The sequence below is a fragment of the Anopheles moucheti genome, chromosome 2 (genome assembly GCF_943734755.1).
Source record: "Anopheles moucheti chromosome 2, idAnoMoucSN_F20_07, whole genome shotgun sequence".
NCBI classification, from domain to species: domain Eukaryota; kingdom Metazoa; phylum Arthropoda; class Insecta; order Diptera; family Culicidae; genus Anopheles; species Anopheles moucheti.
Genome location: NC_069140.1, coordinates 50,549,047 through 50,575,818, shown reverse-complemented (window position 1 = coordinate 50,575,818; position 26,772 = coordinate 50,549,047). Strand labels below are relative to the sequence as shown.

At 41.0% G+C, this 26,772-nt stretch overlaps 1 protein-coding gene across 1 annotated transcript in view; it reads left to right on the top strand.

Annotated features, from left to right (window-relative positions):
* The first annotated feature begins 291 nt into the window (after positions 1-291).
* Positions 292-26,772, top strand: part of LOC128297906 (protein obstructor-E-like) — a 41,930-nt gene continuing 15,449 nt past the window's right edge. The window contains exon 1 of the mRNA XM_053033623.1: positions 292-337. Within this exon, the coding sequence (XP_052889583.1) occupies positions 292-337 (46 nt within the window). The remainder of the gene's footprint in view (positions 338-26,772) is intronic.

Genomic DNA, 26,772 nt, shown 5'->3' with positions numbered 1-26,772 from the left:
GAGCAATAAACGAGTTCTTTTTCCCCGCTGAGACTGTGTGTGTGCATGTGTGGACGTGTGCGTGCTCCGTTGGTGGGAAGTGCATGTGCAGCGGCAAGTGGTAGAGATATCGCGTGAAGACCGACTATCTGCGGTAAGGAAAGAAAGTGAAATCCGGTGAAATCTGTAAGCGGTCTAAACAAAAAACGTGTTGGTGAAAAACAGCACTAACTTGATCCGTTCCTCGTGCGCCAGAAGTGCGATCGATCCAGTTTTTCTGCGAGCTTCGGAACTGAACTGTGTGTGAGAGAAATGGCGTGGAAATCACATACGATCATTCTGATCTCGTTGTTGATGGGTGAGTTTTGCATATTTTTTAAAATGTTTTGTGAATAAATAAGCAATCTTACATGGATTCCAAAAGAACAGCCATATCATTGTAAATAGAAAGTTCTACAATAAAGCAGAAATGGGTTTACAACCGCAAAGGGCCCATTTGATTTCACGTTTTGATTTCGGCTCCCGCCAATTGAAGGCCAGCTTGTCGTAAACAAAAATGGAAGGTTAAAAACGATAGCCTCGCTACACATAACGCGCAGAGTGTTTTCCGGATGTGCCCACGATCCTGTGAATTAGTTTACTCTAGGCGGCGTTTGTGTGTTTTTTTTTCATTCCTCCTTGTCCTGCTTCAGCCGGCCGGACCGGGAAAGGGTCATGGTGTTTAATGGGAAGCATAAAGTTTATGTTGATATTTCCAGCATTCCGCCAAGGAAGCGTACAGTGGGCCACATTTCCAAACGTTTTGTTTCGTGTGGTGGCTGTGGCTAGCTGTGGAATAAAGTATCCATCTCGACAGCGCTCACTGCGGGTTGGGGACTGATGGAATAAAACAGTTTCCCCCGGTTTATGGGTTATAACAGCTGAATCGCATTCGGTGTTGCAAAAATCCCATCGGGGCACTTGCCAAACAGAATGGGACCAACGTTGCTAACTCACCACAGTGTGTGTGTGTGTGTGTGTGGGGGGGGGGGAGGGGGGGGGGGGGTGAGGGCATTTTTACTGTCATGTCACATTGAAACGTTTCCACGATTGCAGGGTACACTTTGGAACTGTTTCTGATTTGGTTAGTATAATTGGGAAGATATGTGTCAAAGTCGAAGAATTAATAAGATTTCACTGGAATTTATGGCGAGAAAGTACATTGTATTTTCATCCATTGCTAAGTGAATTAAAATTAGGCTAAAACTTAAACGATAGTAAAATTATTCATACGGCGCCATTTCTCCATCGTTCGATTGGAAGAAAGAAAATGGACCAGCTTATTCGTACTGCTTCGGCGGTTCGTGGTTTATTGCCAGTTGTTCATTTTATGGGCGAGTTCTATGGGTGAGAGACCCTTATCGGACCACTCGGTTTGCTTGGCTTGTCACTGGGAGCTATCTAAAGCTGTGCTATTGTTCAGATGTGGTTAGTATCTTGTGTTTATTTGTATGGCCCCTGCTGGTGCATTTGGTGATAACATTGTACCATGTTCGTTCGTTCGCACATTGGTATGTGGTTTCTGTATTCCGAGCAGTACGTTGGTGCTGCGTTATGCCTTTCGCACAAAAAAAAGTTCCATTACAATCACGAACGACGCGGTTTGGAGAACCGAAATTTTGCAGCAGCCAAGATGCCTTTGGGAGCATTCAGTTGTTCGATGAAACAATTTTTAAACCGCGTCGAACAATCTGCTATTTTTCAAATCATTTCGAAATCATCAGATGAACTTCCTGTGCTCGAGCAAACAAACGATTGTTGGGATTGAAATTCATTCACGTAGAAAGTGCTGTGATAAAAATGTGTTTCCCCGTTGGTTGGTGCTTTGGACATGGAGCCCCCAAAAAAAAAATGAAAAGGGAGACGATATGGACGCATTTGTGAAACCGGCAATCAATCCATACCAATCTAACGAGCAGCAACAACGGGGCACTCGATAGCACTGCGATATTTCGGGAATTTTTGTACGAAATCTATATTACACAATTCACCGAAACCCTCCTGTTGTGGCATATTGTAGAGATAAAAATAAATTAATAAAAAAGATGTTGAAGAGCAAAAATACATTCATTTCATCGAATTCATTGAATATTGTCATTCGGATATTGTATGGGTTCGGTTCAGTCGTTGGAGATTTTTACAGTTAATGGGATTGTCCTGGTTTTCCATGACCAATTAATCATTTCGTAAAACAGAGTTCGGTTTGGATGGAACACGGTAAAATGCATCCGGAGAATCCCTGAGTACATTTACTTCAATATGATTAATTCCTTGGTCACTGAACGTAGTGCCAGTGTACCAGTAAATTGTCGGCGTTACGTTACGTTCTGGCAAATTTCATCGTAATATCTTTTTTTTCGATATTTTTTTAGTATTGTTTTGGTTATGACTATTCCGAATGACAGAGCTCCTACGAATAGCCTACGACAAAGTAGAACATAATGAATCGCTAGAACGAGAATGCGTTTCGTTAGCAGATAGTCGCCTGAATGAGGACGGATTTCGGCTGATTACTGAAGCATTCCGACAGACACGTGTTATCCGATGGAAACCAGACAAATATGGCTTCCGTGGGCAATATTGTAGCAGGATTATAGCTAACGACTTGATGAACATCGTCGGCTGACTGTATTTCGTATTCGGAATTGCTCTGCAGAAATATGTCTAGACCATAATTGTAAGAACCAAATGGAAAAATGGCAAAATTTGGATCATTGTATAACAGAAAGAATAGCCGTTGAACCAGATAACATAAACAGTAATTCATCACCGGTTAAACAAAGTTACGCCAGAACAGATATTTTGGTATTACACTAGCTAATCGGCCCGGTTACAGGGCTATGCAACAGAATTCCGTAGTGTACGCAAACTCAAAGATGTTTTAAAAAGAGCTTTCTTCCCAATTGGAGGAAGTTGCTAATTTTATTTTATTTAGTTTAATAAATTTTCAAATTTCTCACCTCGGGCCCCTTTGGCTCTCATAAAAAACTATTTGGCAAAGCATATTCCAAGTCACATTGAGCTTTTGTTGTTGTTATTGGTTTTAACAGACCTTGAGCCTTGATGACTTCGTTCTTCTCTTAGTCTGATATAGCCATTCCTCTGATCTGGACATCTAGCGTCGTGTTTTAGATATTTGGTCATTGTAGTTGATTAGTCCCGAACCTTGGTCATTTATCACGAATGAAATGTATCGTAAAAATATACGTCACGTCGTGTTTGCGTTCAGCTCCCATCTAGATCATATGCAACATATCATTTTAACATGAGTATTCCAAATTACACTAAAGCACTTCTTAATATTTTTGCGTCAGATCCCCAGTTGCTTGCTATGCATTTATGCTTTTCGTAGGCATTGCACATAACGTCGAAAGTCTACGTCTTTCACAATTAGATAAAAGCAACTGATTGGATATATCTCAGGTTAAGTAGCCATCCACATTCAGGTACCAAAGATTTCCCAAGTTTTTATTTTCTAACTTTGTCCTCACAGGCAGTATATTTGAGTCATGTCTTTCCAGTAACAGACACATACATGTTTAAATTTCATATGGTGCCATTTAATCAGATGTAGCGGCGCCAGCCTTCTTTAGACAGGACCGGTACAAAATTACAACCGAACCAATCCCTCGTTCCCAGGAACAACTATCCAGGTTGCGGGTAAATAAAGTTAAAAAAAAGCCTAGAATTTGCTGACCAATATCTCTTGATGTTGTGCTTGTGTCATGGGTTATTGAAATACAGACGATCTGAAAAAAATATTGACCGTACTAAAAATCTTCTCGGTTATTTAGAAAATAATGCTGCTATCTTCGTGGATTCAATGACCATTTCTGGTCTTTCTTGATTTGTATTAATCAGGATAGTGAGTCACTCACTTGGCACTTGGAAGCGTTGGAGCGCACCGGTGGTTGGATGGTAGCGACGCCGGTCTTCACACGATCGGACCTGACCAAAATCCCATCCGGATCAATCATCCGTACTCAGGACTGACTATCCAGCTTCGGGTAAATAAAGATACAGAAAGCCAGAAATGGCAGGTTCAGACCTCTTAGAAGAAGTGAGTGCTGCGTACGGGGGTACGGCTCGAATAGGTCGTTTAAGAAACCATTCACACTGTATCACCGATCAAAATTAAAATCTTTTTGAAAATCTTATAAAGGATCCGAATGAAAATGCAAGAAAACGCGCGAATACCCAAGGACAACACATAAAAACATTCACAAATTGCGCGTCTGTGGATACGTGTAAAAACCATTTGCTAAAACCATAGTATACATGGAAAAATAAATTGTTGGCGAGGGGATCATAGAAGGCATAGCGAAAGAAAGGAGTTTAAAGAAGAGATGTGAAATCAAAAATGCTTCACACCAGAAAAATAATCCATGGATGTGGGAAATAATGTTACCATGGAAACGTTATGCGTCGCCTCCGACTAAAATTTGTATAGCGATAAGTGTTTTGGGTAACTTGTTTATAATACTGCTTGAAAAGTTATTGCGCAGCCAAACAATGCAAGCGACCATTGATATTCATGAACAATCAAAAGGCATTTACAGTGGAAAAAGAATTTTCATTGCTCATTGCAAGTATCACCGCAAAATGTTGTACCGGTAAACAGAAGCGTCATATTAAAAATTCCATTCTATTCCATTCGTACTGCAAATGGCACACCCAGTTACCGAGCAGCGCGATGCAGCTAATTAAGTCGAATGCCAGCACCGGAATGTACTTTTGCTGTACGTGCAGAAAATAAGTAAATTTCCCCCCATTCAAGGTGTTTTCTTCGAAACGATCCTGATAACGCTTTATGTTGGGTGTTGGCTGGCAAATGAAAAAGAAAGTTGAAAGCGTATATAAGTGGCTTACTCTGGCAAATTTGCATTTGCCACCAGTGAAGAGTTCTTCCGCCGGCTTCCCTTGTTTGGCTTTATTTTTTACGTTCTCCATTCTCCGTTTGCCATTTTGACTGAACGTGAGCGGGATAAACGAATTATTAGTTAAATGGTAATGCTTCACAGTCGTGATTTGTACGCCGTTGTCTAAGGGTGGCTGTTTGGTTTTGTTTGACGATCGTTGTCTGCGTGATGAGTTTCTCTTTCCCTTCCCGATTCCCGATTCCCAAGTTATGCAACGGGCGGTAAAAATTACAATAAAAGCTCCAAAAACACTCATCGCGCCTAACCCATGCCCATGCCAGACAGGAGGGTTCCATAATCGGGGCCGCCCAATAAGGTCTGTTTGTCGGTCGCTAGTCAACGATGCTTCGCGCGCTACCACCGACGTAAGAGCAACAACAAACAGCTGTTGTTAAGATTTTCACAGCTTCTCCGGTGAAGCGCTTGTTTTTTTTTGTTGGTGACCAATAGAGGATTGCCCAGGTGGCGTCACTGAAGGGGGCTTTTGTTTGTGGAGTTTGGTGGGTTCACTTGAACTGCGTGCGTGCGTGTTAAATGTCAGCCTGAAATGGAGCACCCCGAACAATTCGTTGAACCATCCGGGCGTACGGATGACGCACGTGTGGAGCAACTGGAAGCTATCTGATTTATCTCTGAGCCTCTCTGTAGACTGCGGTGAGTGATTTTTGTGTACGTTCGTTTCACTTTTTTTTTTACACAAGTTTGGTACTTTGCGCTGTCCCAAATTTCAAACACTGCATCGAAAACGCAACAACAAGCGTGAGAAATGAGTGGTACCACTGATGACACCATGGTACGATACGGCATCGTATGAGCCGGGGAGGCAAGCGAAGGTATGTGGATCAATGTGAGATGCACACCATACAAAAAAAGAAAACAAAGCTCACCGAAAGCAACGTCAAGTAATCATCGTGGAAAAATGATGTTTCTAAAGCGGCATCGGCAAACAAACAGACTTAAATATGGTGGGAAATATGAAGCAAAAGAAGCGCAAAGATAATTGTTTATTGCACCAGAAACTGCTGCGGCATTGTGAAGGAGATTGTTTTACAGAACTGGTCAGCAGTTTTGGTGACATTCAACTCGTAATTACAATTACAAGAGAAGACCAACGGACAGGTAACAAATTTAAATGGTTTAAATGGTTAAAAGTCGACTTAATTCAATCAGAGATTGTATATTATTGGAATACAACCAAAAAATGACAGTAATGTTTTAATTAAGTAGTGGTTATCAAATATGGGACATATGACCACCATATTACCCGTCCTATGACAAATAGAGTCAGTTGAGCACTTGGTACTTAAACCTGAGACGTTACTAAGAAAAACCCCAGGGAGCTATATTCGCTAGTACGAGGATCATCTCGCAAAGAAAAAGAGGTCGAGGAATAAATGTTGAGTATGTATAATTAATGATCAACTTTTGATAGTCCATTTTTTTTACCGGCACGAATGTTGTTACCTAGCGTGACATTTCCTTCAAATGTCAAGTTACTTAACACTAAATCGAAGCAAAAATAAACGACCAAACAACTCGAAAAACGTCGTACGAGCGTCGTATGGAATGGATGCTGGCAGCGGTCTATCCATGTGAAGGTGAAAAATGAGGTGAGCTCCGGTTTGGTCCGATTCACCTTGAACTGGGCTGAGGCTGTGATGGATTATTTTTTTTTAGGGTGTCAAAGATGCGCAACTTGGTATTACTTTAAGGGGGTTGTGAAGCCATTGCAAAATAAAAATCAATATCGCAGACAGAGGCGGATCTTCCTATAAGCGGACCGAGCCCCGACCTTCAGGGGGCCCCGAATTGTAGCTGCAAGAGTGCTTCCAGAAAACATTATATTTCAATTTTAATTCTTGAAAAGCATTTTGCACATACCAAACAAGAAATATTGACGATTATATTTGGCCTATTAGTGTTGGTGCTGGTCTATACAATAAACTTGTGAAGTAATGTACATCTAAGCCTTAAAGACCATACCGAGCAGTATAGTTGTGACATGTTATGTTTGATGGGACATATTTTAATTAGTGAGGAATTCTGAAGGAAGGATTTTATAATAATAATAATTGGATAATTCCTTTGATACTCCAAAGCTTAAGAAAAATTTACTATAGGCGTTGAAACTATCATAGATGTATATAAAATAGCATGGGTAATATTATGAATCTTTCTTATTTTATAAACTATAATGACTATAATGTTAATTAAAAATAGTGTGGTTTAAATTCTGGTGATCCGATGGTATTTTTATTTTTGATTTATTTTTGAAAGGGCAGAAGCACGGTCATTGTTTGCAATTAAAATATTTTAGAAATATTGGAGACATTCAACTACATTAGGCTAACTATTGTATATTATGAAGATTCTCATTTGCATAGAAAACTAAATGGTGCTTAATAAAACTGAAAAGATTTATTTATTAATTTTCAAGTATTCCTCATATTAGATTGATGATATTATACGAAACAGTTAAGGGACCCATTAGATACCACCGGTTGGGGCCCCACAAAGTTCAAGCAAAATGTGCTTCTCTATGTGTGATTGTGAGGTTTGAATGATAGTCTGAACATCTTATTCTAATTGATTTGATGAGTTAAACTAATACACGATTGCTTTGTGAGACGTGTCACAACTCAGTTGTGAGACCGAGGGTTGAGAAAATAGCTCATTAAGTACACAGCTGCAAGAACAACCTACTTAGATCGAAAAAAAGATGAAGATGAATCGTTGACAATTTTGATAAAATACAGCAAACACCAAAGCATCCCATGTTGCGTGAAAGGGATGAGATCGACCGATGCGCAATCGCTTCTCATCGTAAGCCGGTTCAAATGGGTGACGGTATGGCGTTGAGAGGAACCGTCTCGAACTTCAACACAAAGCTTCAACACTACTGGCCCGCTTTTCCGTCGCGAAGCGGTAGCGCGCAGCATTGCTCATCCATTCGCGATGGTTAATTAAACGCATGCAACGCTGACCTGGTAACGATGGAAATTACGATGTTGTAATGATGTTGTTTGCTGGCTGGCCGGGTTCGGCACAGTTGCATGCTGGTTTGGATTGTTGCTCGATGGTGATGTCTGCAAGCTTCAATTACGGCCTTTTTGGTGGGTGCAGATTTTCCTCTTCGTGCTTGCGTGCAATCGTTTGGAGGTTCTCAAGGTTTGTGTGTGTGTATGTAGGTTTTTTTTTATCAGCTCAGGTAGGATGGGACCGAATTGAGTCATCAAGGATCGATGAATAATGATGATTTTTTAAAGCCTTGTACTGCGGTGCCGTTCCTGCATGTGCCGTCGTGTTGAGGTGTATTGAAATCGTGTGTTTCATCAGTCTGTCTGAAATTTCGACGTTGCACCAACAAATGTGACGAACACGCAACCGGTAATTACTGTGAGAAAGCTATTTTTGGATGTCACACACTTTGATACACCGATTTATGATCCGTTTTGTGTAATCGATTGAACAGTTCATGTAAAAAACGTGAACTTTCATTTAACTAATAACAAATTTTGATTTAAAATAAGTTGTCAAAATGTTTTCCGTTGAAATTTGAGTTCGTTCAATTACGGCCTTAAAAAAATATATTAAAAATGATTTAAATTCCATAGTGGGGGAATACTCAACTAGTGAATGTAATTTTAAACAATTTTAAACTGAGTTGCGATCGTTCGTCAGCTTGTTAGACGTATAATTTTGCTCAACCCAACCCACGAACCAAAGTCTCATTGTGTTATTTTTGCATTACCAACCGATGTGAAAAAGTATCGTTCGGACAGATCGTTGAACAACTAAAAATGCATAATTGACCACCGACCCGGTGCGTAATGATGCTAACCGTGGACGATGCATTAATTTGGATTTAATCAATTATTAATTGCGCCCGATCGTGACTTAATTAATTTGTGTGAATTTTATGGTAACAAATTGTTTGAATGCTTCCGCCGCATATCGAGTACCATTGATGGCTTGTTGGACACGCTTTGGGTGGGCTTACCGAGCGTTGGAAGAGTCTGTCGACTAATTTTACGCTCTGGATTAAAAATATGAATCGGCGGAGGGTAGCGGATATCGCATGCATATGTGTTCTAGCAGTGCTTCATTCACGCATCATCGATCGAACGGATGGGGCCAATGTAATTGCCGTTTGATGTGCAAAAGCTGCCACACTAGTACGAGGTGTCTGTCCACTGCAAAACAATCCACCCGAGTGTGTGTGTGACAGTAAAAGAGGGTGAAAAAAAACAACGATAACAGATGCTATAAAAAGAGTATAAATGGGTGAATAAAAATCAGAAAATCATAGCAATTGCAATTTACGCAGCAGATGATTATTCGATTTATTTTTTGATGAGTGTGCGGTGCGCGCGCTAGTGTTGGTATTTGACGCATTTTCCATACCGCCCACACGCAGAAGTGGCTCACATGCATGATAGTGGGCCGTGTGATCAAAGCGTTAATTTTCCATCACTTCATTTTCATCGGGTCAACTTAATCACGCCGGTGACCGCCGGTACGCCGGCTTTTTGCATTGTGTGGAGCGATGTGTCCAGACAGGGGGATAATTGGTTTTATTATGTTAACTGGCATTTAAAACGGATTGGAGTTGGGCAGTGTGGCGCGCATGATAGATGCAATGGTCACGGGGGAAACGACGCGTCCTGTTTTTAACGCCAACTTGGATGACTGGTTCAACGGATACGATGGGTGGAGTGGAATGTTTTTATTCTTACTGTTATTTTCAATTTAATTCAACTTTTTACTATTTTCATTTACCGGAACAGGACAAATCGCAATGTTGCTTACTTTACACATTATGTGAAACTTAGTTGACGTTTGTAGTTTTATCTTTTTTAAAAGTTTATTCATGATTGTACAAATACAAATGTTCTAGAATTGCTTCTCCGTTTCCGGTTTCGTAACAATGGCATTTTACTTTGTCCTGACATGTGTTGTCATGATGATGTAAATAAGTTCAATTAATTTCACTTCGGGTCTGTTTGTAAGGCTCTCACGAAAACTCAGACTCACAATGCCTGAAGGTTTTGCTTTGTTGTTAGGTCCGATTCACCTGGGCCAGTTACCCTTCTGCTCAATTGGAGAGTCAGACTCACTCGAAAATTCATTCGAGTAGCAGATTGTCGCTTCCTTGCAGGTTATCAACTGGTCCCTGATTATCGTTCGATATATTTCTAAAATCCTCCATTCTCATCATACTTCATTTCTCATCATACTTAATCGATAGCCACCTTTGCCATGAAGAGAATGCTTCTTTCCCACTATCCTTACTATTCTCTTTACAGACAGGCGCTTAACGGTTTCAATTTACTATTAATATTTAATATAATATTTACTAGAACTAAGGAATACCTGCATTTGTCTAAACTTTGCCTGTATCCAATTGTGGGTTTGCTCTTTATGAATCATAAGAGTGAGAGGAGTTTAATTTAATGAACCTTAAATTAAAATCACTGGAATATTCGAATAAAACAAACCACAAACTAATTGTACAAAATTTGTTCTTTCAAAATCTAAATAGTTCTTCCGATGTTGATATAGGGACACATTGAGCTGATTAACTATAAAAAATAATGAGCTGCATAAGCTCTTGGATGTTGTGTTTTGTTTGTCAACATATAGAGAATAATTAAAATTAAAAAGCTTTTCATTTGATCCATTGCCAGATTGAGTAATTGACATGAAGTCTATTATTTAAATTGTATTACCGATAATTTTGAATAAGATTCTTTTCATCGGATGCATGTAGGGCATCATACGATCCCTTGTTTGCTAGCGAAGGAAGTTTGAAATGAGGGGACAATCAACAATAAATAGGACCCTTGTAAAACCCAATTAGAAAAATTACGGACTGCACGAGAAGCAGTGGCTGTGACTGTAGTACGGTTCACTTATCACCAAGACTTAATTTAGCAAGCGGAAATGTTGAATTATTCAAATGTCTTGCTATCGTACGTTGAAATGCCGGGTGGGCAAACGAATCTCCCCTTGGTGGTTTTCCTTTACTTCGTGATTTTCTTATGCGCAGTTACTTTTGTTTTTATAATGCACAAATGCCACGCCACTGAACCACTCCCCACAGGCAAAATAATGGAGCACAGGGAAGTGAAATGATTGCACCTTGGGAAAAGCCCAAACGTTGATGATAAGGTATGAAGTTTCACCGAAAAGTTGATGTAATGAAAAGCAGCTACAATTCACAATAAAACTACCAACAATCAATTTAAAAATTTTAAACATGTAAGTAGCTGGACTTAAAATATGACGAAAGAACAATGAGGGAAAACTAACCTCTTGACTTGTGGTGAAAGTAATGACACTTTGGCAACGTTTTCCATTTCCCGGTTTCGTGGAGGTTTGGAATTACGAAGAAATGGTCACAAGAAATCACTTTCAAGCACAAATGCCACACCGGGATGAAACGTTTGTGCTCGGAGCTTGAACTTTAGTTTCTGATTTGGCGAGTTGGGATTCGGTCAACGCTGCGGTCGCTGTGGGAGTTAAACGGAGCTGAAAGGAAACGGTCGGAAGCAGTAGCCAGCAGGGCGTCGAAAATTGTACTATCTACTTCGTTTTTTTGTAATTCCTGCTATCTTAATTCTTAAAAGCTACGTGCAGCTTCTCCTGAGGTCAATTAAATTTTCATTAAGTTCGTTCGCCTTTAAAAACGGTAGTGCGGTCTTGTGGATTCAATTTACAATTTCCAGAACACGCCGCGCGCCGGTACGGTGTGGAAGGTACGAATAAACGCGGGTTCGCTTGGAACAAACTAGGGTGGGACATATTTAAGGCACGGAGATTTTTCCTTTTTTTCTTCTCTTGTTTCTTTTTTTCCGTCGGACATGCAAACGAAGTTTAGGGCGTGCTTTGTGCAATGGAAGGTGTATATAAACCCGTGCTAATCGGTGTTCACACCTGTCGTTGGCTTTGCGTGCTGTGCGACATTTAAACTGGGGATGAGTTTTGGGGATGCGATTATGGATTTGGGGATGGCATTGAAATGACGATAAGCATGATGGTAGCATGATTGCAACGCATTAAAGGGAAAATACAGCATAAAGGGAGTGTGAATAGAATTTTAAAAGCAAGCGTGCGATTATGGAATTGTTTGGTAATAACATCGGTTTAATGGAAAGGTTTTTTAATCGGTTGAATTGTCGATTCGATACAGTATCGCTTACTTGTCAGGCGTTTCGTTGCAAGAATCATTTGTAATGGTCACAATCGAGCCAAACAATAATTTTGTCCTTTTTTTATCAAATAACCCAATTAAGTATTCTTATTCAATTTAGTTCTACAACGATTCTTCTGTTCATGTAAATTGATTAACTTTGCCAGTAATGACGACTACTGACTGGGTCATCTGATATCGTGTTAATGACATGACTGGACTATGATAGTATGATCAACGTACATGTATAAGGATATGGCGTTATCAAAAATATGTCCTAATTTTTGAAACACGAATTTGACAGGTTTTGAGGTAAACAAAATAAATTAATGTATTATAATATAATATAATAATGATACTAATAATTTATGAGTCCAAACGAGGTTACAAACTACCATTGGCGGATCCTACGGCTTTCGATCGATGTAGGGTCGCTTAAGGACCCGTCGTCCAGAGGGAATCTGAAGAAAGCTAGAATGTAAAAAAGTGTTTGTATTCGCTTCTGTTTGTAGGAGGTAAGAGAGAAAAGGGGTTTCTTGACGGTAGGTGAGCTTCCCTCTAATGATGGGAGCCAACTATTATGCCGCTCATGGCCTTCAAGTTGTAGAATTCGCCACAGTTTCTACATATAGTGCGTATTTAGTTCAGTGCGTATTGGTAAACAATGTATCATCTAAATGTCAAAATCAAGCTCAAAATGGCGAACTAGATCTGGGCTATGTATCGACTTCTATACTATATATAGACCAAAAGTCCAAAGAAACCAAAGATCAAAGAATCTTAAACTAGAATATTAAGATATCATCTGTTAAATGTTCCAATTACTAGGATATAGCATTCTGAAGAAATTCCTAAAGAATATGGCATTTTGATATAAAAATGATTTGTTTTGCCAACAATCTAATCCGATGTTGAGAAAATGATACATCAGATGCAACAATTAAATACAAACCCTCTTTATATTATATGCTCTTTAGCAAGATAAACTTGGCTTGTCAATTTGTATGAAAAGCGTACAGAGGAGAAGCCTCCAAACATCAAAACGCATGTAAAAAAAATCAAGTAGAAAGTATGATCTGGTCGGAAATCACTTTCTGGCCGGAAACTGATAAATAAACCGGAAATAAACGGAAATGATCTTGCAGACTGGGTAATTTACTCGTTATTCGTTACTTTTAGAAATTATAACGAGTTACAGGTAAAGTGTATTACGCGTGGTTACGAGCTTCCACCACTGACAATTATATTTTTCCACTGTTTCTTATTCGTTCCTGTATCATTCCGGCAAGTGCAGCAAATATGAATCTGCTTACATATTGCTTTTAAAACTCGAATTTAAGTGTTTGAACAAAAAAAGTTCATTAAACCCCTTCCGGTTATTGGCACTCATGTACAGCTTCATTTCATTTACGACGAAAGGAAACAATTTGCTCCAAAAATTTAAATTAGGAAAAACGTTTTTCTCATATCACGCCATTTTTTTTGTTTTGGACGAAGCAAGCTTTGCATCGTACGTTTCCGTTGCAAAATTGGTGCGCCCATCTCGGAGTGAAATGAACGCTACACTGCCAGGTATTTTCTGTTTCTGTTCAATGTTGTTAATTTCAGCAAAGGTTTTGGTGTCGGTGTCGGTTTTGTGTGCCAAGGGACAGATTGCAAAGGACTATTGTTTAAAGGGTTGTGTGCTTAGACGCTGGAGAGCGCTCATACAGCGTTCCTCGGCAGTGGCGACCCCCCCTTCTGGATGAGCGGTGGGATGAGAGGATAACCCTTGGGAAAATGGGCAACCGGTCGCTTAGCATACGAAATGCATTCCCATTTATAAAATTGCAAATATTCTCATACACGTAGTTGCCCCGTGTGGTCGACTGTCCCTTGTTTAGAGTTTTGTTCACGTCCGGCATCGTTGCACCATCTCGCCTTGGCCACCACTTCCAGGAACGCATCCAGGTGTGACTGTCTGTGCTGTAAGGTGGACCAGAGCGGATGGGAGGATTTTCCGTCCGTTTCACACCCTGCTGCTATGGCGTTGTTAAGAAGGGAAAATTTAGCCCCGAGGTTGCACAGCTTTTCGGTGCACATGACTCATTTATTTGGGATTCGGTTAGTTTAAACATGCAGCACTAACACACGTAGAACGTTTCGCATAACAGCCCATGCTCACACGCCTTTTGTCAACCAGCAGAGTTTTTTTTTGTAGTTGTTGCTGGTATTATTATTGTGTGCACAATTTTCCGTGTCATAGCCGGATACAATCTTCTGACCGGTTGCTTGGCAACCCTGGGCGCTGGTTGCCAATGTTGATGAAAGTGTTTTGTCGCTGGTGCGGAATAGAGATCGGTTCGGCGGTTTGGAGCGTTTTTGGAAGGAGTTACGGTGGAGGTTCGGGAACTGCACCAGATGGGGTTCCGCAGAAAGAAGCAGAAAGTTTCATTAAAATGAACCAATGCTTGTGGTGGGTAGAGTGGTGAATGCATTTCCCAAAACCATTCCAGCTAGCCATAGCAATTGCTTTTACTGGAAATAAAATGTTCGCTCCGCAAGGAAATGCAGGAGGGGACGCATTTTCAGTTATGTAAAAAAGGGGTTGGTTTGTGGATGAAATTTCGTATGAGCTTTAAACAGTTTTGCTCTGCATTGCAATGAATGATCATTATTACATCATTAGTTAAACCATGGATTTGATATTATTTTGAGGAATTGTGAATGAATTAGCACTATCGATGATGTGAGGATAAACAAATGATATCGAAAACATTCACAAAACAGTGAAAGTGATAAAATCAGTTAAATTGACTTCACACGCATATGATTATTAAGTACACATACATGCTCACTAATAATGTTTAAGTATTTTTTGCATTATTTATTGCAAAATAACTATCTCGTGTAATGGGTAGGAAAAGTTTCCACGTTAACTAATATTAAAGAACACGAAAACAACCTGTTAAATCGGTTATTCAGAACAAAAAATATAAATTTTGATATTTCTGCTGGCGCTTGTTAAGATCTTTTGAGTTTGAGGAATTTTGAAACTTAAAATTGTATTTCTTAATCTTGTAATCTTCTGTTTAGACTCTGGATCTATGATCCAATAAGGGTTCTATTTAAGTTCGCAGGTCGAGGAACATACAATCCATTAAACTACTAATAATGGATTAAACTATTCCATTAGTTTCGATACAGTGTAAAGACCAGTTTATGAAAATTTGAAGTCAAATGATAAATAGATATTCAAGGATTTCTTTGAATTCTTTAAGAAACTTTATTTGCAGAAAAACAACAAACGAACTCAGAAATTTTAATATGTGAAAATGGAAACTGTATGGGAATTGCTGAGTATGCATTTACCCATGAAACCACATTTACTTATATTTACACATGAAGCATATTTATGTGTATAATGAGACATGAGTCAAAGGTGGTGCAGGTTTTTTCTCTCGATTTTAAATTTACCATATGAATTGCACGAAATTTCAACCAGCACCAACCAACCCTGCCACCAACCGGTAACTAGCACCCGGAGAAAGGCATGCTGGATCGCAAATAAACCAAACACGACGTACAGTGGCATTTGTAGCGGAGAAATGAAATAAATTAATACCATACAAAACATGCTTTAAAATATGCACAGGACGTAAAATGTGAATTCAGCACGTTGATGTAGTTATTTCTTTTCTTCCACATACACACACCGTGGTGGCGTGCGGAACCGGTGCCGCAAACACGAAGCGATGGAGAGCGGTTTTTGGTGCATGGACACAAAACAACAAATTAGATATTTATTTTACAAATATGGAAATTTTGCTTTCGTCTACAGTGCCCAATCCGTGCATACCGTGTCGGTGTAATAAATAGTCCATTTCCGCCGGTTTGACGTTGAACTAAATCCGCCGCTTCGGTCAATGGCGTGGTGGTGGTGGTGGTGGTGATGGTGGTAAAAAGCGATTTGGAGTTATGTTGCCATTTTGCAACCGAAAAGTGGAAGCTATCGCTCGGTACGAGCTGAAAGAGAAATGGAACGCAGGGAGTAAACCCTTACTCCTTCTCCAGCATCGAAAAAAAAAGTCCACAGCCAAAACTCACCACCACTCCGCATTCGCAGAAACGAGGCGATAAAGACCAAACCAAACACCTCCCCCCGGTAACTAGGGCCGAAACTGGTTTAACTTTGCGGGCCAAATGCAACTCAACCACGCTCGCCGAGCCCGGCATTCCATTCATCTAGCTCGCGTCGCTTGGGCGCAAGGATACGATCAGCGTATCGGGTTTGAAAAATGAACAAATTTCTCCGGCCCATCACCTCGCAGGATAGGAATACTGGACTGGACTTAGAAGGCCGGCTGCTGTGGGAGCTGTCGTCGAAACGCAAAACTTTTCCTTCCGACCATTGCAGTGGGTCGGACGCAGCGCGCATGTTATCTTTTGTAACCGTTTCCGGACGATGGGCGATTTATTTGCAGCCGGCTGGGTCATTTGTTCGGGGCTGCCAGTGGTTCGCCTGCACTTGCCACTGCAGCTGAAGGGCAAAGCTTCGGTGCAAAATAATGTCAGCATTTCTTCCATTCGATGGGATGGGATGCGACGAAACCCGGCAAAGGGTGCAAGAGAAATCATAATGAATAACTTCACCGTGGATGAATTCGGAGTGACGCCAAAGTTTTTGGCACGTTGCTGTATGTGTGGCAATTCGTTTGTTTTTTCTTCTTCCATTTTTGTATTTGCAGTTTTGAATGTAGTAATTTTATCACGCGATAAAAGTTTTCGGTTTGACTTCGAGCCGTCGAGGATGCCGGCTTGGTGCGGTGTTATATACAGCTCAGGTACATTCAGTCATTCGTCTCGTTGGGCCCCAGTAACCAGTAACAAACTGCTGGAACTGGAAATTGTACGACTATTAAGCAGGGCAGTAAAGTTTTGTGTACGTTTACGGGAAATGCCTTCAGGTTCGGTGTCGATAGGAAAGTCAATTTGCATTAGTCAACTAATCCATCCGCTCCGATAGAGCAAGACACACAACGAGTCAATCACTGTTTAAGTTGAAGGAATTTTTCTCTTGGTATGATTCAATGGTTGATTTAATTTGAAAGCTCATTTTAGAATTCGTCAAATATTGAAGGTGACAGCTCAATCAAAAGTGCGATCTAGTTGATCTGGTTGGAAGCTAGAATAGACTGTGTCCTCCGGGTCATGGATTAGGACTAACAGATATCTCGCCGTGAAGTCGTTTTAGGCCAATCATATAGAAGGAAAAGTACAACCGTGGCCGCTAAGTGTTATCTCTATTGCATTAATTATTGTGCTAAATCGTCAAGTCACAAATTTTCGTTACTTATTAATAATTAATTGCCTCTACATGAATACAGGACGGTTTTATTAGATTTGTTTTATTTTTCAAGGATAATTAAACCGTAGCATTACAATTGACAGAAAAAGGAGCATAAATAAATGTACAAAAATGTTCTTAAAACACTTTCTCTATCAATTTATTTATAAATTGTAAGAATTCAATAAAGCTCTATTCAACAATTATTTTGAAATGGATGCGATAATTTCAATTTATGCTGCATTAGTATTTGAAAAACTTTTTACAACTAGGAGCTAGGAGAAAGGGCTAGAGTGCCATTGCGCAAAATTCCAACTCTAATTGTCATCATGGTAGATGATTGCGGATTGCGATTGTCTCGGCCATCATTCACAAGGGATTGCTCTAGAAAGCTGAGTTTCAGTAATGGTGACTTTACTTTGGATAGAGGAACTCTCAATGCTCTGGAAATAAAGAATGCTTGTTGTTGACTCTTTTTCCACCTTAGCAGCAGAGGTGAGTATTTATTTATTTATTTATTTATTTATTTATTTAATTTAGTTAATTTGTATGCCGCAAGGGTTTTACAAAAAAAGGAGATGGTTTATTTCGGTTCTTCAGAATATCTGGCTGTCTCATACTGTTGAATATTATCATTTTGGTTAATTTGCTCCTGACCTAAGCTTAAAGCTATTTAATAAGATTTACTAAGATCCTCGCACTTCTTGGATATTTCATTATATATGATTTAATTCTTGAAATTTTTTGAGATGCAACTTGATTTATGAAAAATGTAATGCAATTTTTGATTAGGAATTTTGGCCGTTTATCTGTTGTGACTCGATTTTTTTTGATAAATTGTATTGTTAGTTTGTCTAATTAATTGTCTCATTGTCTTTTTTAATCTTGTTTGAGTTTTGATCATTTGCTTAACGTTCTTTTTCTTTAGTTCAGTTTTAAAACTATTGAACGATAAGCGAACTTTGCGAATGTGGTTGGATTTGTTATGAATCAGCATTTATATTTGTAGATCCTTAGCTGGTGTTTATTAAAGTTTATTCATTGCCAATGCTGTTTTGTTTTTTTAATACTTTTTACAGCTACATTTCCCCATTTGTGAGGATAAAAATTGTCTATTTTTAAGGCAGCGGCTTGGCGAGGTCAAAGCATAGTTTCGTGCAAATACCAAGCAAATGCAACTGTCGAGTTTTCGAGGTTAATCCTTTCGCGTTCCTATCCTTTGCATTCAGCAGTTTTGTTGTTGTGATTCACCACAATCCCCGCCATTATTCTCGAATCGGGCGAACGGTTGAATGACGCAAACTGTGCTCTGTGTACGGTGATGCACAAAAAAATGGCAACAGCGGTCCCCGGGGCAGATTCTACAAAAGTGATCCATTTTATTTTTCACGAATGATACTGAACACGAACACAAACGTAAGTCTGAGGCAAAGGGCTGCGTTAGGATAAATAAAAAAAGGGGCAAATATTATTGTAAGCTTTCAAGTGAGAATGAAGCATTCGTAAAACCTTCTTTTCACGACGAGAAGGACCCGTGGTTTATTCTTTCCCTGCTACCGCTGCACCCTTCCAACCATCATGATGGTGATGATGATGATGATGATGATGATGGTGCTTGGTAGATGGAGCACGACCATTATTATTTTCTCTTCGTATTGTTGTCTATCTTTTGCGATGGTAAATATAACAAACAATAAAAAAAAAAGACTAGCGCACAAAACCAAACCCCACGATGGCGACAGACGCTACCATGTTTGGAGCTTTGCGTGCGAGAATGTGTGTGTGTGCGCGCGCGCGCATGTGTGTGTATGTGGGGGAGAGGGTTTTTTTCCTGCTTGAACGCCATCATCACCAGCTCGTCTGCACTGTACGTGACTTTGAGTGTACCGTCGCGAAAATGCACTTTGTGGCTGAATGAATGCATCCAATTCATACTGGACGCAGCATCGCGGCCCAGAGAGAGAGCGAGAGAAAGGGAGGGATCGGAGTGGCAACGGAAAATACATATTTTCAACGTTTGGTTTGACATATTTTCGTTCTCACGTTTTCGGCCGGTACTTCTTCGCGTAGTAGGTACGTTGGCGGAATGCACAGAATGCACATATTTGCAGTGGGCTATAGAGTGGTGCAATCGTTTAGTTTGAAAGGTGCATGAAACGTGCTCGGGCTCGGTATGGTACTGTTTGTGTGTATGGTTTTTGTTTTCGGCAGTGCGAGGTGAATGCTCTCCATGTGTCTATTTAGTACAGGACTTTTATTGCATTACTGGAATACAGCTATTTCGTTGGCATAAGTCGGCACACGGTTTGGTCTGTTTAGCATTTAAAACTTAATTGGTCAATGAAAACTGTTTATTTGTCATATTATTTAATTTTGCGTTCCAGTACTAAAGAGGTTTGACGGGGCAGGTTAATTGAATAATAAATGTTAAATTTATTAGCCAGGCAGTACAGTTGTGGTGGAAATTATAAACATCTATGTACGATGGTTGATAATTATGCCAACAGATATGAGAATCATTGGGATTTATTCAAAAGGAATTACTATTGCAATGTGATGCTTATATGAACTGGCACCAGTGATGCCAACCACCAGCAACGAGCATGCAAATGACAACTAAGGCTGAACTTTGAACTGAGTAGTATAACTTTTGAAGATACAAAAGTGAACTCCTTCCCATTTGTAACGGGTGAAGAGAAAGAGCGCTTAGTTAACGCTAGCATTGCAATACGATCGGAAAGTGGGCCATCGTACGTACGAAGCACTTTCCAATGCGAGATGCTTACCTGGAAAATGTTTTCCATCCCACAATTGGCAGTGCATTAGGAACAGTAGCCAGCAATAAGGTCATTCGGGCGAGGGGACGGTACACATTTCCTGTGCTTTCCAAGCAGCCGGTTGTAACTTTTCGTGGAAAAGTGCACGCTATCTCGATAAAACCGGCCACCAGGGGGGAAAGTTTGTGCAGGTGTGACAGTGCAGTCCAGTTCCCTCGCTGCATACTTGGAGTGGCTATCGTTTAAGTGTTATTATCGTTAATTATGTTACTGCCAAAGGTTACTGCTCTCGGAGTCGAACCTTTGGGTGACTTGTTTGGCGGAAGTTTGCCGGTTTCTTCCGTCCGCGTGCCGTTGCGCCCGGAGGCTGATTGCATTTGGAGCAAGGGTGGAGGTTGTTGGTTACAGCAAGTGCAGATCCGATCGCTATAAGGTGGCTTCAGTTTCCACATGATGGAAAATGAGGTGAGTGGCAATGATGGTGCTGAGGCAATTTGGGATCAGCTAGTATGTCGTGTTTTGTAGAAATTAATACAGTAAACTGTTTCATTCATTCTTTCTTTTTCATTTTATCAATATTTTTGCTTAACCACTGTATCCTTTTATGAGCTATTTTTAGAATAATATTTGGATATGTTTTAATGCTAATGCTATGTAAAGCATTTTAACACCAAGTCACGATCACTGAACCGAAATTGTAATGTAATTGTTTGTTTTTTTGTAAGTTACAGCATTTACTGTAACCACAAAATCTAATTTTCTCATTCGCTGTTAATCTACATCGTGTGAGTGTGTCAAAATTGATTTCACCCTAAATTACTTCATTAGATGCAATGTGGTGTTGTGCCATGAGCGCGCGTCAATATTATGGAGCGGTGTACGCTTTGAAATTGGTTTCAGGTTTTTCGCCAGCGTCGATCGTCTCTAGCAGATATGTACAGGTTGTGGCAAAAGCGTGCCTTCTTCTGGAGCTGTGCCATTTTGATCGGTTTCGTCCTTATTACATCTCGCTCAATCAAGCGTGAAGATAGGCGAATATGTACTTGTTTTACGTAGATTCAATTTTGAGAAAGCGTGCAGCAACTCGCGAACGTTTCGAGTTAGCAGCGAAAGGTATGTGAGTAATTTCACGTTCTAGTATGCTCAGTTGATACCAAAAATGAGATCGGATGAGCAGATCTTCGAGTGTGGAAATTGCAAAAATGAAATATACACACACAGGTATAAAAACGTACGAAGCACACGGGTACAAAAGCACCCGTTAACCAGCCACAACTTGGCCAAAACTTCATAAAGTCTCCCTACGTGAAAGCTCTTCCAGTGAAGACCTCTTGATGGGGTAACGGGTGGTAACCACAACAAGCATCTGTCACGAAGGTGCGCCTTGCTTGGCACGCTGACATCTTCAAAGCACCGATAACTCCAAAAGCGACAGGCAACCGCTATGTCCCGGGGTCATGTACTGCCGGTTGTGCGCCATTTCCTTTGATCCCTTTTTCGACGCGAAGTGGCACGATGCTTGGAGCGTGTCATTCGCACAAAACGCATCGGGCGCGAAACTGTTACCACCATAACAGCGAAAAGCACAAACGCGAGGTAGATTTTGCCGGCTCGTGGTGAAGTGAACGTTTAAAGTGTTCTCAATTACGCAACACCGAGCGGTGGTTTGATGGTGCGTGTTGAAGGTAGGAATTGGGGCCTTAAATCAGATATAATTTAAAGATTTAATAACAAAAGGGCTGAGGGATGACTTCGAGGGTAGATGCGAGGGTTGTGGTGGTGCATAAAGCATACGTCAATAAAGAGGGTGAAAGTTTGGACAGATCGCTTAAATTCCTGAAGAAATTGTAATTAACGTATTCAGGTAAAGAGTTGCTATCGTAAACTGTTAATAGTAATGTTATGTAACTGATTTTGTTGTTTTCGGTATTTTTCTGGCAACTCTAAAATATTTTTTTGAATTATAAATAGTGACAATTAAGCAACAAAAGAAAAGGCTGCAAAGCATTAATCGAATCATTTTATTTAGCGGCGTACTTATCAGGTGCATCAGCTTATTCTGCACCTCCACCTGAATTTGTGTCATGTCTGCTCCCTCCATGAGGACGACCGAAAAAGACATTCTGGAGTTTGAGTCATCTGGTGTCTTTTTGATGTCATGTCATTTAACCCAACAACCCTCAATGTGAATGCAAGGATCTCATTAAAAAATTGTGGATATCATTAAAAACCTTCACCCCAATACGTGTATACAAAGCTATTCTCTGTGTTAGTGGACGGCCTAAAAGACCTTCTGGGGTTTCTTCGCGGTCTGAATTGTTCGATGTCTTTTTAATGACGATCCAGCGGAGCTTAGCGAATTTAATTCGCTTGTACACTTTGACTTTTTGTTTGCTGTTGGCTGATGACTTTTACCTAAGCAAGGTAAGATTTGGAACTACTTCAAAGGTACGATCACTTTCCTGTGTATCATTGCTGTTTATATTTGTTAGCAAGTCCACTATTTTTTTAGATTATGGCTCGATGATCTTGAATCCTCAATCGACTGCTAAGCAAATGCTGCATTGGGTGCAAAATGGTGCCTAATTTATCAGCGAACATCATGGTCTGGCTTCGACTCCCAAGGAATTTTACTTCCGGCTCTTGGATTGCCATCGCTAAAGGTGGGATGAAGAGTTAATTATTTGGCTGCATAGTAGTGCATTTAGCTTTCGAGGTAAATAACAAAGATGTGATTTATGTAGGAAAGTAATTTAGTAGTTTTTTGCTATTACTCATTTATAGATCTAGTTGTGTTGACGCTGCTAGCAAGAACGAACATTGACAGGTCCTAAGTATCGAAGAAGTCCGTATAAACGGAAGTGAAAGCTAGGATCACGGCTGAACGCGAAGACAACAGAAGGAGTAGCGCATGAGAAGCGAGGAAGAGAAGACGCGTTCGGTCATTATTTTGAGTATTTGTTTCTTTGTAAAAATAAAAAGCATTAAACTACAACGTAGGCCAGTCGTTTGTTGCGTTAGCAACAAGCTGTATGTTTGTACTTGAAGGTTATGCAATACATTGATTTGTTCATGTCTTTCGCCATACGACGGGTGCCACTTATTACGCTGGATATTTTAAACGATTACTAAATATAACTATCAAAACATATAACCACATCGCTGTTACAGTACAGCACGCAAACAAGCGTTTCTGTAAGTCAGTTAGTGAGTACGTTAGCCGGTTGACGAGTCACTTAAAGAGTTCATTCCCGTCCGAGCAACGTTCGCACGAGCTGGTTCGGCACGTTCGTTGCCATGGTTGGTGTCTTTGCTGCTACATAAACAACCACATCATTGGCGTTGCCCAGGAGGCAATAATTCTCTGCCAATGCGATTATCTCGGGCCCGTCTTAATCTTTTCTTTTGCTTATTAAACTTCCTGCTCGGGCGCATCTTACGTTTTGGCTTCTTCTTTGAACCAATGCTTTTTTATACCTTAGCTCCGTGCGGTGTGCTTTGATCCTTGGCTTGAACCTGGCGGCAGTATAAAAGCCGACCCTCCACGAAATGCCACTTGATGTCGATTTCCCGTTTTACGTTGTTTTATGCGAACCGTTGGATTCGCGAGTCTGAGAGGCCAAACCAGCACCAGTAGGCACAGCGCGTGGGCTGACAGGATTAGTGTTCCCGTCCGCCCGTTGAGACTTCCATTTGGGGTGTGGTTTTTTTTTCTTCACTTCTTCTTCCGGTTACTTTGCCAGCAAGAAGCTGCATTAGGCGGGTGTTATTATTTTTATTGTATGAAAGCACTTGAAATCACGAGAACTGGCAATTTTGGAGGTTTTTTTTTCTTCTTCGTTGTTGTAGGTTTCCGTGACTCGGTCGGTGTAGTGTAGTACATCGCTTTGTGTGAATATATTTCGTCCTTTGCACTTGGGAAGCAAACGCGATCTGTCTCGGAGGTGGGCGGCATTCTTTTGGCGAGTCTGTCTGTTGCGAGACTTTTGTTTCGGTTCCAGGCAGCGAAACCGTATCAAATGCAAATAAACGAAACGCGCTGCTTTGTGGTTTTATATTTAGTGGTACACATTTTCATTACCTATTCAGAGCGATTTACTTTTTTCCCGTAGCAAAATAAAAAGCAAGCAACCGGGACAGAAAGCTTCAACACTCAAGGGTCGCGGTCGAGGATGCTTGTGATTACGCGAAATAGTGCGCGAAGACCATCGCCGCGGCAAGATGGTTAGCGTTCATTAAACGAACGGTTCGCTTCGAGCAGTTCCACAAAGCTGCTGGGTGGTGACTTGCACTCTAAAACTCCCCTTCGAACACATAGCAACATAGCAATAGCACTAGTGACAGTGGATGCGATATATTTATCAGGCTTATTTGCGAGCGAGTGAAAGTAAAGTTGCAGCATGATACTTGATGTGAAGCTTCAACGGCACTCGACCGCGGTGGCCCAGCGGTTTGCGGTATGTAACGCTAAATACATTTTCCACATTTGAAGCACCCTTCGGCCAATGTTTGCCGGTATGGCGTTTTCCCACCCGCTGAACAATCGGCACACCAGCTCGAGTGGAAGAATGTTGCTATCTCTTTGGTTTTGCTGCAATCCCTCTGCATTGGGACTCTGTCTGTTCTGTGTCCGGAAAGCCACTCCGGATAACGGTGGATTGTGTGCTGATTAGCAAGGGATTTTAAATAAAATTGCAAATCCGTGTTCATCACGGGGGAAACCATTTTGTGGCAAATTACTGCTAACAAAAGTTGAATTCACATTCACTTGAAACGGCCGCAAAAGCAGCTGGTCTCGCTTGAATCGAATTGACTGTGCAGGGCAAATGTTACCATCGTCTTGCTATTTGATTGCAAATTTTCCCTTTCATTATTTATCTCCTTCTCTCTCACTGTCTTTTTCTCCCTTTCTCTCTCTACATTGCAATGCTTAATGATTCCGAGGAAGGAGTTTTATATTGTTGTGAAGGAAAATTTACCACGCTTAAGCGTAAGATTCGTTTACGAATTCGTTCGATGTATGGAAAACCAGTCAGCAACAACAAAACACCATCGAAACAGCTCTGGGAAAACAAAAACCCAAGATGCTGAGTAGCTAATAGTGCTTTCACCGGTATCGTCGTTACCATGGCAACGCACGCACCCCGAACACCGAAGTTTTCTGCGAAGCTTTTAGATTCACATCCGCCCACCCGGGCGCGATTCGTTGGTCGCGCCGGGCTCTGGCGGGAAGTTTTCCTGCGAAAACGAACGCAACCGAAACGGATCCATTTCCGAACATTCTTCACGCCGGTATTGTTCCGTGTGGCGGGCATGGCGTCGATGGGATGCTAAGAAGTGCGCTGCGTCACAGCAACAATACGGCACGCGCTTTTTTCTGATGTGGAATGTTTTCGCTTTGTTATATGCCATGAAGTGATGATGTGTATTATTATATTTTGTGCTTCCAGTTTTGTTGGTCTCATCTTCAAACGGTTTATTGGGCGAAATCGAGCAAAGTGCTGCATGAGAAAAATGTCTCGTTTTGTTGGACAACAAAAAAAAATGAAGGAAAGTTTCCCCGGGTCGAAAAGAATGTCTTGAAACCGTTTGTTTTCGGGTGGTGTTTGTTTGTTGTTTAGGGTGCGTTTGTATGATAAGACTGATACCCTCATATGGATGTATCAGGCCCGTATAGGGAAGGTTTGCTTGCATTCGTTGCGTTGACAACCGTGCCTCGGTTTGGTTTAAATTTCCCGAAATGCCCGAAATGCTCTAATCCATTCCACAAACCTACCGCCGGGGAAGATTTTAAGTCACCGCACCGCACGGCGGCGTAAAGGTGATGCCAGCAGCGTTTGCTTCCGGTTTTGCGGTTGCGGACACGAATGATGCCGTCCGTGCGCGAAAGACGACCGGCGGATAATTTAAATGTCGTGTCTTAATTTAAATTGATACCGCACGCAGAAACCGCAACCACCGCCCAAATCGGCTTAACTACCAGCGTCTCGGAACGGCACGGGGGATAAAGCCAATCTAATTTCGTTTCGTGGCGGCCCTGGCGGTGTGGTTTCGTAAGGGGGGGTTTGGTGAAGGAGACGCCCGGTACTCTTTAAGGTGGCCGCATACACACACTCGCACACACTCGAAGATTGAACACCGACAACGAGGGTGACCACGGTCACTAAGTAAACTCGGTGAAAACGGTTTATCTTCCTTCGTTTTTCCCTTTTGTGCCGTGCGCGTGGCTGTACCACCCAGGTTTAAATTCGGCTTCGGCCCGTGCTTACATGTGCGGGTATTTCCCGGTTCCACGTGTACTTGTTATCCTTTGGCAGTGTTGTCCGACCGTCTCGCACCGCCAGCCGACCGGTCCCACTGCACACTGTGTTGACTTAATGTGTGCTCCCGCTAGAAATGGGGATTTAGATGAGTTCCGTCCTGAGCACTCGGATATAACTTTCGCCACAGGATACATTTCATAATTGTGAAAGTTATTGAAATTTATTGAAGTTTGTCTTATTAACATAAATATGGCTGTGCCTTCGGTTCGGTTAGGAA